General features: G+C 49.2%; 1 protein-coding gene across 1 annotated transcript; it reads right to left on the minus strand.

The window, feature by feature from the left end:
* Positions 1-1330: 1330 nt before the first annotated feature.
* LOC127044603 (olfactory receptor 52R1-like) lies at positions 1331-8127 on the minus strand. Its single transcript, XM_050939697.1, has 2 exons — positions 8106-8127; positions 1331-2286 (listed from the first exon to the last, which is right to left on the minus strand). The coding sequence occupies exons 1-2, from the start codon at positions 8116-8118 to the stop codon at positions 1331-1333; spliced, it is 969 nt and encodes a 322-aa protein (XP_050795654.1). The 5' UTR covers positions 8119-8127.
* Positions 8128-17877: the final 9750 nt, after the last annotated feature.

The raw sequence follows: 17877 nt of genomic DNA on the forward strand, positions 1-17877 counted from the left end.
GAATAAGCCTTTAGATTCTAAAGGACTGACAACAGTGTGATTTGTGGGTAAGATCTGATTTGTATACTGACCTGGGTCTGAGGATTGGTTCTTTAGATCAGGGGAAAATCTTTTTCTTTTCCTAGGGGATTGGTTTTCATAAATGGTCATTCCCATAACGAGCTGCCCTTGTGGTGATACTGGGAAACTGGAGTGTCAAAAGGAATTGGTTTGTATTGCTTATGTTTAGCGTGATGTTATTGACATAAACTGTGGCTGTATCGATCATTGTTGCAACCACTGTTATATATTTGCAGCAACTATTGTACAAAGTTTGTCATGTGAGGTGTCAATAAAACATTATGATTTGCCGGTTATGATTATGCTGTCTGTATGTGTGTATCATTTTGTAGTCTAAGTTATGAATACTGGCTATGTACTTGTATCTCAAATGGATTTGATTCTAAGTTGCACCAGTGAATCATTTGCTCAGCTTCTTGAGAAAGGACTATTCTCAGTAAGTGCCCAACCAAGAAACAACGGACAATGGACTTTGTGAAACGCCAATCCACATGTGAGCTTTCCTGGGAACGTTCAAACTAACATGTAAACAATGGCATCAGCCTGCAAACTGAGTTATGAATGGACATGTGACTTGCCCATGTGACTCCAGACTCCCCGTTGCTGCTGTTATTTTCGATACTAAGACCAAAGGGAGGCCCTTCCATGGGCAGAGAATATAAAAGGCCTTGGATAATCCTCCATCTTGTCTTCAATCCTGCTTCTTACTACTGGAGGAACCTTGCTGCAAACTGAAGCTCTGAACGAAGCACTGAATGACCCATCCAAATGGTGGTTGTACTCTAGATACTTGATTTGAACCTGTAGTTTATTCCATCATTGCTAGAAGAACTTTGCCAATATGTGTGTAATTGATTGCATTTAACTCATTCTAACATTCATCTATATTTCTTTCCATTTATGAATGAATGTTTGGATTTTAGATTCTAAAGGATTGGTAACAGCGTGATTTGTGGGTCAGATCTGATGTGTATATTGACCTGGGTCTGGGGCTTGATTCTTTGGAATCGAGAGAACCATATTCTTTTACTGGGGTGTTGGTTATCATAACTATTCATTCCCCGGACGAGCGGCACTGGTGGTGATACTGGGAGACTTTAGTGTCTAAGGAAATTGCTTGTGTGACTTGCGGTTAACCAGTGGGGTAAAACCGAAGTCTTCTTTGTCTGGCTGGTTTGGTTTACCTTAGAGGTGGAAAAACCCCAGCCTAGGGCTGTGACTGCTCTGTTTAAGCAATTGGTCCTGAATTGGCACTCTCAGTTGGGTCCCATCAGAACCGTGTCGTCACAGTCCCTTTATGAGAAAAGAGCCAGAGCAGCCTGTCCCGGATCTGTTTGGTTCTCACCCCGTAAATGATGGGGTTTAGCATGGGGGGAACGAGGAGGTATATGTTGGCCATGAGAATGTGAAAATGCAGGGGCACATTGTGGCCAATCCTGTGTGTGAGGTAGGAGAAGAGAGCTGGGACATAAAAGGATAAAATGGCACAGAGGTGGGAGATACATGTCCCAAAAGTCTTGAGCTGGGCATCCTTTGTGGGGAGGCTGAATACAACCCTGAGGATCTGGATATAGGACACAGTGATAAAAAATACATCCAGATCGGTCACCAAAAATGCCACAAAGAGGCCGTAGTAACTACTAATGCGGATGTCGGTGCAGGCCAGCTTCACCACGGCTATGTGCTCACAGTATGTGTGGGGGATGATGTTGGTTCTGCAATATGGCCACCGCCTCGCCAGGAAGGGATAGGGCAGTACAAGCATGCTACCGCGCAGCACCACAGCCAGGCCAATCTTGGCCACCACAGAGTTTGTCAGGATGGTGGAATGTCTCAGGGGATCACAAATGGCCACATAGCGATCAAAAGCCATGGCCACGAAGATCCCAGACTCCATCGCTGTGAAGCAGTGAATGAAGTACATCTGGGTGAGGCAGACACTGAAATAGGTCTCCCTGGAATTGAACCAGAAGATGCTCAATGTTTTGGGCAGGATGGACGTGGACAGGACCAGGTCGGTGATGGCCAGCATGCAGAGGAAATAGTACATGGGCCCATGCAGGCTTGGATCCCTCTTCACGATGAGCAGGATAATGAAGTTCCCCAAGATGGCTATGGCGTACATGGTGCAGAAGGGGATGGAGATCCAGATATGAGCCGTCTCCAGGCCAGGAATGCCCAGCAGGATAAAGTTGGAGGGGTTGATGAAGTCGGTTGTGTTGGAACCTGACATGGGATACGGGAGAAAGTTTCCAATTCTGAGGCAGAATGGTGTCTCCTGTATATACCATATGTTCCCCCAACTTCCTGTATGTGCCCAGGGTCTAGCGTGATGATCGCAGGACAAACACCTGAATGGAGAGACAGTGTTAATATGAGACACTACATGCACTACTGGGGGCTGTTCTCATGGGTAAAGCAGATTGGTCGCTCCTCAAACACTGAAAACTGGTATTTTCATTCTTCAGAGGAATTAATTATGAACAACTGGCCCTACTAATGCCAATTCCATACTTCATGGTGCTCCATGCAGCAATAATTCCTGCACATCACGGTGCAGGAAATATTAATAGGCACCAGCAGGAAACACAAGTGCGGATACTGGTTATCCATCATTGTTCCTTAATGCAATGAAAGCCAGGCTACAGTGTCCATGCTGTAGAATGTTCCTCATTCACCCAGTTGCTCAACATCTGAGAGTGGGGAAAAAAAAGGAATTTTTTTGCAAAGACATGTGCCAGGGGATAGATCCCAGCTAGAGCACAGTTCAGGGAGAAGACCCGGGCATCACTGATAGCAACTTCACAGAAACACTTGCTCATTCCTAGCAGTGGCCGAAACAAAGACAATGTTCGTATGCGTAAGGAATGCGATGGAGAATAACCTGCTCTGGACATGTCCTCGGTTGTTGTCACTCAGTCTCTTAAAGGATATAGCACACAGAAAGGGGATTTCTGAGACAGGTTATGAGAATGGGGATGGTGCCAGATGCGGACAGACTGAAAAGTCTGGGACTGTTCAGTTTAGAGAAGAGACAAAGAAGGGGGCATATGATAAGGAGAACAAAATAAACAAATGAACTGATTACATTCAAATGGAAAAATGGAGAACAGTTCCCAACCAGTAATATGTATAGACAGTGCTTCAAAGGGGCTAATTCCCCAAAGTTGAGGCAACATATCAATAAAACTAATTGGAAGGTTAAATTTAGACAGAAAAATGGGAATGAAACTTGGGAGTTCTTTAAATGTATTAGATGGCTAAAACTCCACAATAACACAGCCAAGAAAGTGGAAATCTTTGGCTAAAAACCTAGTTCAGTGGCGAAGCGAAGTAAAGGCAGTAATTGGGCCCTGGGGAGGGGAAATGAGTAACACATAACAAATTAGAAAAAAGGGAAAATAGCTAACAAACAATACAAATTGGAATTAATGGAAATTGATAAGTAATGTGAAAGATGTCAGGGAGAAATCTCTGAGAGGCATGGCTAAGGATCAAAAAAAGGAGGTTATTAAAAAAGAAAGAAAGCCTAGAAAAGGTTTTGGCCAATTCCTAGAGGAAGAAAAGAAAATTGTTAATGCTGCAGGAAAGGCAGAGGTGTTCAAGAAATATTTTTGTTCTGCATTTGGAAAGAAGCAGTATGAGGTATTTATATCACATGAGGTGATGAAATATATATATATATATATATATATATATATATATGAAAAAGCATATATAGAACAGTACTGTGCTAAATTTAAACTATCAAAAATAAAGGGAAAGCTTTAAAAAAAGATTTGACAAGATTAGAAAACACTGGAAGCTGGTATGGGATTAGTTAAAAAAAAAAGTCTAGGAATATAATTAATGCCAGCCAACGACCGGGTTTATTTAAAACAGATCTCGTCAAATAAACCTGATTTCATCATTTAATGAGAGAACACATTTGTTTGAACAAGGGAACCACATAGAAACACTACACTTTGATTTCTCTGAGTCATTTGATTTAGTAGGGGAAAACATTCAGATAAAAAAATCAACACTATTCAATATCAGTAAAACACATGTTAAATGGACTAAAAACTGGCTAACTGATAAGCAGTCTCAGAAAGCAGTTGTCAATGGGCCATTATCAGTGAATCAGGCTGTTTCTGGTGGGTTTCTGCAGCGATCAATTCTAGGCCTGACGCTGTTCAATATTTTCAGCAACGATCTGGAATCAAATAGAAAATCACCTCAGACAAAATTAGCAGAGGACCTAAAGAATGGCAAAGTGGGAACAATGAGGAGGCCAAGGCAGGTACTTTGACGGATCTGGGGTGTTTGGTGAGCTGGGTTCATGCAAACAAAATGTTTTTATGCAGACAAATGCAAAGTTATCCTCTCGGTACAGGGAATGCAGGGCTGACCCTCAGACTAGGGCCTGTATTATGGAGCGCAGGGACACTGAAAAGGATTTAAGGGTCATTGTGGACAACCAAATCATTGTGAGCTCCCAGTGCAATGCTATGGCCAAAAAGGTGATGTGGTCATTGGCTGCATAAACAGGGGAGTGGTGAGCAGGGGAAGGATTTTACCTCTGCATGTGGCACTGGTGAAACCGACTGCGTAAAGTCCTGGGACCCACATTTCAAAAAGGATGTTGAAACATTGGAAAGGGTGCAGAAAAGAGCCACAAAAATGAATTGAGCCTGGAAAAAATGTCCGATGGTGAGACACTCAGAGACCTTCATTTATTTATCTTAAATAGTAATAACGGTCTCTTTAATCTGGCCAAGAAAGCCAGAGCAAGGCTGGAAGCTGAACTCATACAAATTCCAGCTGGAATTAAGGACCCAATGTTTAGCACTGAGCGTAATTAACCATTAGGACAAACTGCATTGACCTCCAGCTGAGGCATGATTTCCCTTTACAAAAACTTTGTTGACTCTTCCTCAAAAAATTATGTTTATCTATGTGTCTGACAATTTTTTTCCTTACCATCATTTCAACCAGTTTCATAGAATCATTAAGGGACTTCAGGTGATCGTCTAGTCCAACCCCCTGCTCAAAGCAAGACCAATTGCCAAATTGCCTTCTCAAGGATTGAACTCACAACCCTGGGTTTAGCAGGCGGATGCTCAAACCAATGAGCTATCCCTTCCAGCCCCGCACAAAACAAACAAAACAACTCTGCTTGAAGCAGGACCAATCTCCAGATTTTTACCCCAGTTCCCCAAATGAGTTCCTTAAAGAATTGAACTCACAAGCCTAGATTTCATAGGCCAATGCTTAAACCACTGAGCTTTCCCTCCCCTCACTTTGCTTGGTACTTAAGTCAGGTTTCCTGGTGTGTAATCGCCAGGATCACCTCTGGAGCCCTTTTTAAACAATGACGTCACATTAGCTGTTCTCCAGTCATGTGGTACAGAAGCTGATTTAAATAATAGGTTACAGAGTACAGTTAGCAGTTCTACAATTTCACATTCGAGTTCCTTCAGAACTCTTGGGTGAATCCCATCTGGGCCTGGTGACTTATTGCTATTTAATTTATCAATTTGTTCCAAAACCTCCTCTAATGACTCCTCAGTCTGGGACAGTTCTTCGCACCTAAAAAGAATGGCTCAGATTTGTGAATTTCCCAAACATCCTCAGCTGTGAAGACCGATGCAAAGAATTCATGTAGTGTCTCTGCAATGGCCTTATCATCCTTCACTGCTCCTTTAGCATCTCGATCATCTAGGGGCACCACTGGTTATTTAACAGGCTTCCTGCTTCTGATGTACTTAACCATTTTTTTGCTATTACTTTTTGAATCTTTCGCTAGCTTTTCTTCAAATTCTTTTTTGGCTTCCTAATTATATTTTTTTTTTACTTTGTTTGCCAGAGTTTATGCTCCTTTCTATTTCCTCGCTAGGATTTAACTTACACATTTTGAAGGTTTCCTTTTTGCCTCTCATTGTTTTTCTTTTAGGTTCTTGTTTATCCACAGTGGCACTTGTTTGGTTCTGTCACTATGTTTTTTGTTTGTTTGTTTGTTTTAGATTGGAGGATACATTTAAGATAGCCTCTGTTATGGTGTCTTTAAAAAGTTTCCATGCAGCTTGCAAGGATTTAACTTTTCGCTCTGTACCTTTTAACTTCCGTTTGTTTCTGAAATTAAATGCTAAGTGTTGGGCAGATGTGGTGTTTTTCCTCCCATGTTAAATTTAACGATATTATGACATATGACTATGATATAGCGGTCCAGCTATACACGATCAAAGGCTGAAGAACTGGAAATGTTTAGTTTGGAAAAGAGGAGATTGAGGGGGGACATGGCAGCGGTCTTCAAATATTTGAAAGGCTGCCAGAAAAAAGATGGAGAAATGTTGTCTCTTGTCACAAAGGGCAGGACAAGAGGCAAAGGGTTCAAAGTACCGGAAAGCAGATTTTGATAAAACCTCAGGGAAATCTTCCTAACTATAAGAGCAGTAGGACAATGGAACAGATGCCACGACACGTCGTGGGAGCTCATTCAAAGGAGAGTTTCATAAGTAGGCTGGATAGTCACCTGTCTGGGATGGTTCAGCCCTTGGCAAGTGGTTAGAGTAGATGACCCTTGTGGTCCCTTCTCACCCTATGTAGACCTCAGTCACATACAAGCCATTGGGTTCAACCCCGGGGTAACTGGGTCAAATGTAATGGCTTGTGCTATGCCGGAGGTCAGACTGGGTGATCTAATGGTCCCTTCAAGTCTGAAACTATATGAATCAATTGATAAAGAAAGTAGATCAGGCATTTATATTCACTGTGTTTCATAACACATGAACAAGGGAACATTCAATGACATTGAAAGTCTGAACATATAACACTGATAAAAGAAAATTGTTTGCTTAAATCACATTTGGCCTGTGGAACTCCTTGGCACAGACATTGTTAAAGCAAAGAACTTAGCTGAATGGGATTCACGAATGAATTGGCCATTGTAGGTGGTGCTGTTGGCTGTCTGACACCTTCAATTAGCAGACCTGATTTTCAGTTGCTTATAAGTTTGCCAATCTTTAACCATTTGGACTTAAATTCCCCATGCAGTGTGTCTGCTTCTGGCTGAATTGCTTTTTTTAAAATTTCAGGCATAACAGTTCAGTCGACTTCTGAAATGAAGCTAGGAGAAAACATGTCTTGCCCATGTTGACAATTTTTTATAATTATTCCAGCAGATAAAGGTAAAGTAACAGCATACACCCACCCACCCCCCTCAGTGGGGCCTAAGCAAACTACAGACTATGGCATCAGAAATTGACTTTTGTTTCCTACATCTACTAACACCTTTCCTCCACTGAAATGCAGCCAGTTTGGAGCTGGAGGCCCTGAGCAGGGGTGGGCATAGCAAAGAGGGACATTTAGGTCAATGATATTAGAGCAAATTCATCCCCTGTGGCAAAAGCCCTAAGGTTTTTAATGGCTGCACAGAGAGGAAAGTACCACAAACTTACTCTCTATCTCATCACTTGACTTTTCACTGAGTTTGTCGAGCAGGTGAGCTCCTCAGCTAGAGATGAGTACCTGTGAATCTCGATATGGAAGTGTCTTCCCTGAGAATCCCCTTCAGGTAGCCGTGTCCCACATCTCTCTCACCCCAGCATCTGCAGCAACATCCCTCACCAAAAGCTGAGGGTGTGCAGTATTTATAATATAATTGTGTGCAATCCCAGGAGGGTTCGCTCAGCATCTACTGGAGAAGCGGCATCTGAATGCAAACTGGCTGGAGACCAGCCTGTCTGTGTTTCTGCGCTCTTTATCCACCTTTAGGAGCAAACAGTAATTAAGGGACTTCCCCAAAGGGAGATGAGAACCCTTGGGCTCTGTGCTGAGTCAGATATGAATTGGCTGCTTTGTGCATATTTAAAAATTATAGTTGATTAGTACAAAAAACTAGGATAATGCCGAGATCTCCATAGGGTCTGATACCCTGTAAATGCCCAGGAGGGATGAGTAGAGAGTAGACAGAGAAATCTGGAGAAAGATGCCTGAGGGGAGACACAAACACTCTGCAGACACACAGGGCTGTTGTTAAGGGATCACAGATCAATAATTCTCACCAGTAGCTATCATTATACTGTGCAGCACCTTTCACTGAAGGATCATCAAAAAACCTAGCAAAGGAAAGTCACTATGAACATATCCTCATTTTACAGCGATTTAGTTGGAGTTTAGGTCCTGCTTTGAGCAAGGGGTTGGAGTAGATGACCTCCTGATGCCTTTTCCAACCCTAACCATCTTCTATGAGAGGCTGATTTTTTATGAGCTTGTGCTGTGTAGATCTTTCTATACAGTGCAAGACAGTATTATTTTAGGTTTATTCCCCAAAGGGAGTATTCACGTGAGTGCTGAGTGAATTCTCTCACACAGTGATGACTTCAGTTTGTGTCTGTAGCTGGGTGTGGCCCTGCCTGTGTGTGTGTGCTGCCAGAGGCCGGAGAGCATAGTTTAGCAAAACAGGAAGAGGGAATCCAGGCTGGTGGAGCAGAAGGGGCTCAGTGAAACCCCAGTACATCTGGAGACATCCCAGGAAGGGGGGACCAATCCATCAGAGTCTCCAGTAGCTGCTCCATATCAAGGGGCAGCACAAGATCAGGAGTGAGGATATATTGAACCTAGAACCCGTCCTCATAAGCTCTGTCACTTCTGGCAGCTTTCTTGCTGGGGAAACATTACCGGCACCTGGCCCCTGCGCAGTCCTTTGTTCTCCAGCTGATTAAGCATGATTGGCTGCCTGTGAGGCAGAGGGGAGGGGCATCCATGGTCGTTAGTTGCTAGATATCAAATGACTAGACAATCAGAGTGGCCCTTGTCTTCTCATCACACCTGTATCTCTGCAGAGTGCAAACCTTTTCCCACCTCTGAGTTAACGATACAGCCTGGAGGGGAAACTGTGGCACACACCATAGTCCCAGAAAAATATTACAGAAAATGCCCGGTCTGTCACACATGTGAACACTGCAGAACTAACAGACCAACACAACCAAAAGCCTCGAATAATAGCACGTCTACTAGACAGACCCTGAAATAGGCTAGCAGCAGATTGCTGCAAATTCAGAGGACACCATTATCTATTTGCAGTGGATTATTTTTCTAGATATACATTGAATTTGCATATTTGAATGATACAACATGTTGCAGTGTGATCAAAAAATCAAAGAGCACATTCACCCAGGTTAGTATTGCAGCACAACTATTGGAGGACAATGGACCACAATTCACTGCGGCTGAAGTTAAATCTTTCCAAACAACATATGATTTTGAACACATCACTAGCAGCCTGCATTACCCACAAGCAACTGTAGAGGCAGAGAGAGCTATACAGAGGGCCAAGGAAATACTGAAGCAGGAAGATCCATTCCTTGCTCTTCTGAGCTACAGATCAACACTCTTAGTAGTGATTAGCAGGGCCGTCTTTAGGCCGATTCCCCCAAATCGGGTCCCACGCCTAAGAGGGCCCCGCACCCAGCCAGAGCGCGGCAAGCCCCGCAGCTCCGCTCCCACAGCTGGAGCACTGCAGCCCCACAGCCCTGCTCCCCCAATCGGAGAGCTGCAAGCTCTCGGCCCCGCTCCCCTGGCTGGAGTGCAGCAACCCAAAGTACCGCGAAGACTCAGAGTGCTGTCCAGTGAGTACAAGCTCCATGAATCGGGCCCTGCACTTGCTAAAGCCGGCCGTGGTGATCAGCTATCGCCCATCTCAGCTCCTGATGCAAAGGCAGCTCAGGATAGTTGCAACCTTGGAAAAGAATTGAGCCTCAAGGCGGCTGGATCTCAGAAGAGTGGTCAGATCAGATCAACTGGCAAAAAGAGCTTATGGACACTTTTCTTACCGATGCCACTCAGAGAATTGCCTGATGGGAACCTGGTGACTGTGTTTGTGCCAGACTGGATGGAGGAACATGATGTAAAACTCCAGTTCCAGTAAAGAAAAAGAACACGTCTTTCTCCCCATCTGGGTTTATTTGGTGGTGCCTCCACCCCTCTCGCTCCTTCCTGGCAGGGTCACCGGGGCAGCATGGGAAGAAAATTCTAACCACAGGGTAACCCCCAGTTACTTGCCAGATAGCTGGATACTCCCAAGAAATAACACAGACACATGCAATGTCTTTAACACAGTAATTACATCAAACAGCAGGTGAATGGAACAGAACAGGGTAAAACACTATTCTCAGGGCCACTGGTGCCCACACTGATAATACCTGTGAATTCCCCCAGTCACGTGACCTGATACAGCAAAAGTCATATTAGTGTTCATGGGTAGCCGTACCTTGGAGGGGCCCTGGATGACCTGCGGCCATGCTAACTTCTGTGCAGGCCGCAGTTAGCAATGTGGCTGACTGGGCTCCGCACAGCCCAGAGGACTCACATGTGGGATAAGGTGGCAAGTCTCACCTAGGGATCTGGGGGCTCATTCTGCCTGGATGGGGGAAGTTTCACCAACAAAGTTCTACAAACTGGGAGTCACCTTGGAGCGGCAAAGGCTCAAACTGGGGGATTTGCTGTCAGGTTCCCCAGAGGCTAGTTCTCAGGAGGAACCCTGCATGCAGGCCTGGGACTCACCAGCCCCCAGCCAGTCCTGCCCTTTCCCTGGCTGGCTCCAGACGGCTCCTAAAATGGCATCCCCCCACTCCTGAGCTCCCAAGGGGAGGGCATTAGGGTGGCTAGATGACATGAAGAAAATATCAGGACACATGGGGGAGGAGGGAGTAAACTGGCTGAGCAAAGAAAAAAAAAAGCCGGATGCTGCCAGCGGAGTGAAATATCGGGACAAATATTGGGACAACCACCCAAATATCGGGATGGTCCTGATTTTATCGGGATGTCTGGTCACCCTAGAGGGCATCTCACTCCCTATTGGTTGCTGAGCAGACTCTGAGCCTGCAGTGGCTTCCCCCCCGCAACCACATGCACCTCTCTGAGCTACCAGCACAGGGAGCCCCAGGGACCTAGGTTAGCTTTGTGGGGGTTACATTTGCTTTGCTCACAGATAGCATCTTCCACCCAGTTCTGAAATGCTCTATGCACTTCCATAGAGCTACACTCCCACTGCGATGCAGAAAAGCAGTAGAATCTCCTTTTTCCTGGCAGAGGAAACCAAGGCACAGACAGGGGACTAGTGATTTTTTTGGGGGGGTCTCCATTTTGGGGGACACTATTTGAGATATCTTAAATGGTGATCTTTTCAGAGATGGCTGAGCCGCCACCTTCTGATGAGGAGTCCTGGGGGCGGGTATGTGTGTGTGTCACGTTGTGTAGTCAAAACCAGAGGCTTCCCACATGATTAGTCACATCTGAAAATCTTGGCTGGAGTAATTTTCCCCCAGTCAGCCAAGGAGTCCTTGGTACAGAGAGCCCAGCTCTGTGCTGCTTTGGGTATTTCAGCTTCTCAGCACGATTTGCTCTTTCACTGCAGTGCAAGGAGCCACAGTCTATCTCAATCCAGGCCTGTCTCAGCAGGACAGTGGGATCACTTTCTTGCTTCATGGTGAGCAAATGCCACTGGGTCACAGGCAGTCGGGAACGTCAAACAGACCCAGGACGCCAGACATGGTCTTGTTTAACACCCACCTTGGCTGTAGCCTTTAAGCGCTGCAGCAATACAAATGCTAAATAATAATAGTTAATGATTTCAGCTCTGCCACAGACTCCAGGTGTGTCCTTGGACAAGTTCATTAATCTACCCTGCCATTCCCCATCTGTAAAATGGAGATAATACTTCCCTCTGTCCCAGGAGTACGGTCCTTGGGCAAGGCTCTGCTTCGACTTGGATGAGGACCATGGAAGGACCCAGCCTGAAGGAAGCACGTTCTGATGCAGTGACGTTCAAGAAAAGCAGCTCAAGTGAAAACCCCTGAAAGCAGGAAACCGGAGCAGCTCCAGCAAAGGCCTCTGGGGCTCAGACGAAGAGGAGGAACGGGGTGAGCATGCAGCTGAAGAAGCACAGTAGATTGCTAGGCAGCCAGCTGAGTCGGATGGAGAGGAATCATTCTCTCGGCAGCGAGTGGTTCACACTGCCTGCCCATTCTTCCACTTACAGTTTATGGTTAGGCCTCAGTGGGCTTTTCGGTGTTAACGAGGGTTTCCGGAGCCAATGGTGCAGAAGATGTGCTGGAGGCACTTAAAGGGTTAATGTTGTAGGGTTCGCTAGGGAGGCAGATGTCTGTTGAGCCTCCTGCGTGATGCCTAACAATGCTCAGGCCCCCATTGTATCTACTCAATCCTCTGCCTGTCTCCTCCCCATACCACAGCATGACCCACAACACACTCATTGGCATCGGTGAAATAAGTTAGTGGTTCTCAGCCTCTCAGGGTCTAGAACATCCTGGTTGGCCGTGCACCATCCAGCCTCATTCTCCGTCAGCAGCTGGTCACTGGAGTCCCTCATCTGTCAGAGGCCCCTGCCCTCTCCAGCGCTGTGCCCTCACTGGGTAACACACGCCAGGCACGAGCGACACACCCCAGGATATCCCAAAGCCCAGTGGTTGGCGGTACGCTCAGGTGGAAGAACCCAGATCAAGGCTCTGCTCCTCTCAGGTGGGGGGACTTAAACCAGGGTCCTCCACATCCAAATCTACCAGGATCTCAGCTCCAGGGGCGGGTCCATGGCTCTCAGTCCCTGGCAGAAGGAAGTGAGTCCATCTGGCCTGGATGAAGGCACCTGGGTTCCTTTGAGGGTGGGGGTCTCACCATGCTTAGGGCCAGCTTTAGGCCAATTCCCCAAAATCGGGCTCTGTGCCCGCGCTTAAGAGGGCCCCGCACCTTAGATGCCTTTTTAATTTTTTATTTAAATGTACCTGGCGGTGCTCTGGGTCTTTGGTGGCACTTCGGTGGCGAGGGGGGGGCCTTCACTCGCTCCGGTTCTTTCGCGGCACTTCGGTGGCGGGGGTCCTTCAGTGCCATGGAAGACCCGGAGCGAGTGAAGGACCCCCTGCTACCGATGTGCCACCGAAGACCCGGCCCGCCTCCGGATATTCAAATCAGGCCCTGCAGTTCCTAAAACTGGCCCTGACCACGCTCCATATCATTTCCTTTTGGCTGGCTTTGGCAGCTCCCCGCTGAGCATGATGGCTTCTGAGGATCCCCTTCTCAGGTGCCACATGCACCCCAGGCACTGTGTGGGGAGCCTGGGCCCCTCACTCCATTGGGCAGGTAAACATTCAGGTCCCTGAGCCCAAGGGCACCTCCACACGGGAGCTGACGGGGTGATTCCCATCTAGAGGAGACAGACCCACGCTAGCTCTGCACAAGCTAGCGTGCTAACATAAGGGCTAACCACCCTAGGCAGCCATCTGAGACGCTAGGCATGTAATCGGGCAGCTAGCCCCTCCCACCACCAGCACTGCCGCAGCTCCAGTCTAGTTTTCTTTCGCTAGCTCGCTCAGAGCTAGAGTGTCTGGCCTGCTCCTCCAGCTGGGAATTACACTCCCAGCTCCAGAGTAGAGGCACCTTAAGTTCCCCGGTGTCTTTGTGCTCTAGTGTCTTTAAATATCTGAGAACTCTGGCTGTCTGCAGAGACAGCAGCCATTGGTGCGTCTAGCTGGGGCAGATTGTACAAGGGAAGCGCACACACAGTGCTCTCTCTCACGAAGGTCGGGGGAAGGTTCTGCTTAGGGCACTGGGGTAGGAAGATGGGCATCATTATCCCCATTTTACATGGAGAAAACAGAGGCACTGAGGAGTGCTGTAAAAAGAACAGGAGTACTTGTGGCACCTTAGCGACTAACACATTTATTTTAGCATAAGCTTTTGTGGGCTACAGCCCACTCCATCGGATGCATAGAATGGAACATATAGTAAGGAGATATAGATACATACAGAACATGAAAAGGTGGAAGTAGCCAAATCAACTCGAAGAGGCTAAATAATTAAAACTAATTAATTGTGACTTCCCCAACACCACACACTGTTTAATGGCAGAGGTAAGAAAAGCGCTGAGATCCTCTGGCTCCTAGCCTACTGCCTGAGCCACTGGTGACACCAAACGGATCAAGATCTGCTGGTAGTCAAGGAGGAGGGTTAGCTGTGGTTTCAAGTTAAATGTTATACACACACTTAATGATACATGGGCTCCTTCCTGACTGTGTGAGCTTTCCTAAAGCCGCTAGGATGAGCCTTAGGGGAGACAGAGGAAGGTGAGCTGGGGGACTCAGACCCCGCAATGAGCCCGGCTCTGGCTGTGGATTATGGGGGGGACAGGCCGGTGAGGGCCCATTCATCGCTGCCGTGCCCCTTTGGGCAGCATTTCACACTAGCACAAAGCGGGTATCGACCTGCATGGTGGCCGTGTGCGGTCTCTGCACGGGTGGGAATAACGCCGCGTGAGGCAGGGCAGGGAGGAATTGGCCCGGGGACGGGGTTAGCTAAGGGTTGGGCTGAGAGAAGCCAATGGCTCCTTCTCATCCCATGAGGCTGCCCTCCTGGGACGGGGGGCACAGGAGCATTCACCAGCATCTGCTGGCCTCTCTTCTCGCTGAGCTCACATTTAGCCAGGAAATGGGGGAGAAAAAATACCCTCTGTGGTGCAGGGTCACCCCTTTGCGAAGTCCTGTGGGCCAAATCCTTATTGCAGCAACAACCGGGGCCAGCGCTTCAGCGGACATGAGCAGCCGGAGCACTGTTGACTTCAGCGCCCACTCAGGGCTAGGCCACCGGTGGCACTGTGGCCAGTGACCCCCCCGCTGAGCGTCTGGCCCTCTGCTTTTAACTGGACACTAACGCTGACAAGCATAGTCCTGCCGGCCAAGTGGAGCCACTCCGGATTTACACCAGCCTGTGTGAGAGCAGGAGCAGGCCCCAAGTCCCAGCTTTGTCAAAGGTATTTAGGAATTGCTGTGCTCATCAGCGCAAGGCCTAATGGATTTAGGAGCCCAAGCGATTTAGGCACTTGGAGCCTCAATCCCATTCACTGTCCCTGTGATTTTGGCTCCTAGATCTGTTAGGCGTCGCAACAGTGAGCTGAGCAACACCTCCCCCACCCCTCCCGTTGCGGCATATTCCTTTTTTCTGGTCAGACGAGGAGTTTAAAAGCTCCTTCACCAGCCACCAGCAGGGGGCAGCACCAGCTTGGCCAAGAGGGCACCCAGCTGTTTCCAAATAGCAGGAGCAGCCAAAGAGGCCGGCCCCCCCATGTCCGCTCTTGCTAGCACCCCCCACCTCTGCCCCACCCCCCCATGGTCACAACACCCCCGCTGCTCTGGGCACAGGGACCTGGCATGTTACGTGTCTGTACAGGACCATGCACGTCCGTGGCATTCAGTGAGGCTGGGGAAGCCATCTCTACCCTCCCCAGGGGACACGTGCCTGTGTGTCGGGGCAGTGCCCCCCCCAAACAGATTAAAGCCAGCTGGAATTGAGGGGATGGGGGCACTGCAGGGGCCAGGCTGGCGTCGCAGCTCATGGGCCACCTGGGTGCTGTCTCATCACACGTTCCTGTTGTCTCTGGAATGGGGGGGGGCTGTGACGCCCCTTCTGCACGGGAGGGCTGTGGGTGTTTCATGGAGGGGATGGCTCCGGTTCATTCAGCGCCCTGTCTAGCAGCCATGAGCCTCATTCTGTTTCTGTCACCTTGTGGTCTAAGGATTCAAACCTGAGGATCCTATAATCCAGGCACAGCATAACAAAGCGGCACAACCAAGTGGCCTGAGCCAGGTCTGCCCGGGGGAGGGCAAGAGGGGCAATTTGCCCCAGGACCTGGGCCCCACAGGTGCCCCCACGAGACTTTTATGGGGGCCCTTGAGTGGGGTCCTTCACTCTCTCTGGAGGCCCTGGAAAACTCTTGGGGGGCCTGGGTCCCCAGATCATCTTCCACTCCAGGTCTTCGGTGGCAGGGGGTCCTTCTGCTCTGGGGCAGAAGGACCCCCCACTGCCGAATTACCACCAAAGAGGGACCCGTAGCTGAAGTGCCGGGTCTTCTGCAGTAATTCAGAGGCGGGGGTTGTAATGAACTGGGAATGTTCTTAATGTTGCTCTGAATACTGTGTTGGTGCCTCAGTGTCCCCTATACAGTTCTTTATATCTAGGTGGTGGGATAAGGGTGTGTGATTGCTGCAGAGTAAAGGGCCAGTGCACCTAAATGCCTGGCACTCTGTCTCCTGGCAACTGATGGCCTGGGCCCCTGCTCTGCAAAGGTGCCAGCTGAAGGTGTTGGAGACAAAGGGATCAGGTGACCTCCTGGCCCGGGAAAGGAGCTGAGCAGACAGGAGGGGCTGGGGGGAGTTGTCAGGCTGGAGCTGGCTGAGGGCAGACGTGGGGGTCTGGCTCACTGCCCCCCAGAATGGACCCGGCCGAGGGGTCCGGTTCGCTGTATCTACAAGCTCTGTTTTAGCCCCTGTTCCTGTCATCGAATAAACCTCTGTGTTACTGGCTGGCTGAGAGTCACGTCTGACTGCAAAGTGGGGGTGTTGGACCCGGTGGCTTCCCCAGGACCCCGCTGGGGCGGGCTCGCTGTGGGAAGCGCACGGAGGGGCACATGCTGAATGCTCCAACGAAAGACCCAGGAGGTGAAGCCGTGTGAGCTTCTTGCCCTGAACAAGTCTGCTCCAAGCGAGAGGAGGCTCCCCAAAGTCCGGACTGGCTTTGTGGGGAGCAGCTCCAGAGCATCGCCAGGGGACTTCATGACAGGGGTTCCCACTGCAGGTCTTCGGGGTTGTTTGGCGGCAGGTCCCAGAATGGAAGGACTCCTTGCCACCGAATTACCACCGAAGTGGAGGCCCCCCGCCGCCAAAGACCCCAGACCCACTGAATCCTCTGGGCAGCTCTGGCCTGAGCACATAGTTGCCAGGGCTACAAACTGCCAGTCCCAGAGGTGCTGGGCTCTAAACTGCCCAGCCCAGAGGTGCCAGACACAGAGTTGCCGTGGCTTTGAATTGCCAGGTCCAGAGATACCGAGCTCTGAACTGCCAGGCTCAAAGGTGCTGGGCTCTGAACTGCCAGGCCCAGAGGTGCCGGGGCTCTGAACTGCCGAGCCCAAAGGTGCCAGGATTCAGCCCTGCCAGGCCTGGAGATGCCGGAGATCTCAGCTGAAAGACCCAGAGGTGCCGGGGCTCTGAGCTGCCAGGCCTAGGGGTGCCAGGTGTAAGAACTGCCAGTCCTCAGCCCTGGCAGGTCCTGGCACAAATCACGCACTGGGTGTCTTTGTGCCATCCGTGCCGCTGCTTCACCCTGCTGGTGTAACACTGGCAGACCCCGGTCAACGGTGGGTGGGATCGAACCCGTGGCCTCTGGAGCTTAGGCATGAGCCTCTGCTGCCTGAGCTAAAAGCCAAGCAGTGCTTGGCCGAGGCTGTAGGGCAGACTCATTTCACTCTCTCTAAGTGGTCTTGGTGCCATTAGGTGGGACAGAGCATCACACCGGGGAGGTGTGGGGGTTACACTGGCACCAGGACTTCACTGGGAGCAGAATCTGCCCCTAGACCTACCTGGGCCCGGTTCATCAGCACGGACAGCTCCGGGGCAGAGTCTCTGGGGGCGAGCGGGCAGGGCAGGTGTAACTTGCTTCCCAGGGTGTCAGTGTGGGGAGGTAGGTGAGTGGGGTGGGACAGGGAAAGCAGCGCCTAGAGGGGTGCGGATAGAGACTAGGCCCCATCAGCATGTAACTGCCCTCGTTCTGCACCTGAGAGTTCCAGTATTTGTCCCCTCATCACTCACACCCGCTGGCACCCTGCCTGTCACTTCCACTGCTGTGTAACCCCTGGCGGAGCTGCCTGATGCTGGTCCAGGCTGCTGCACCAGCTTCTGTGCAGGATGCGTTCTGCCCCACCTGCCTCAGTTTCCCCCTCTGGAATAGAGAATGTCACTGCACCTTCCCTTGGCAGGGATAAGAGAGGTGAATGGT

The sequence above is a fragment of the Gopherus flavomarginatus genome, chromosome 1 (genome assembly GCF_025201925.1).
Source record: "Gopherus flavomarginatus isolate rGopFla2 chromosome 1, rGopFla2.mat.asm, whole genome shotgun sequence".
In the NCBI taxonomy this organism is placed as follows: Eukaryota; Metazoa; Chordata; order Testudines; family Testudinidae; genus Gopherus; species Gopherus flavomarginatus.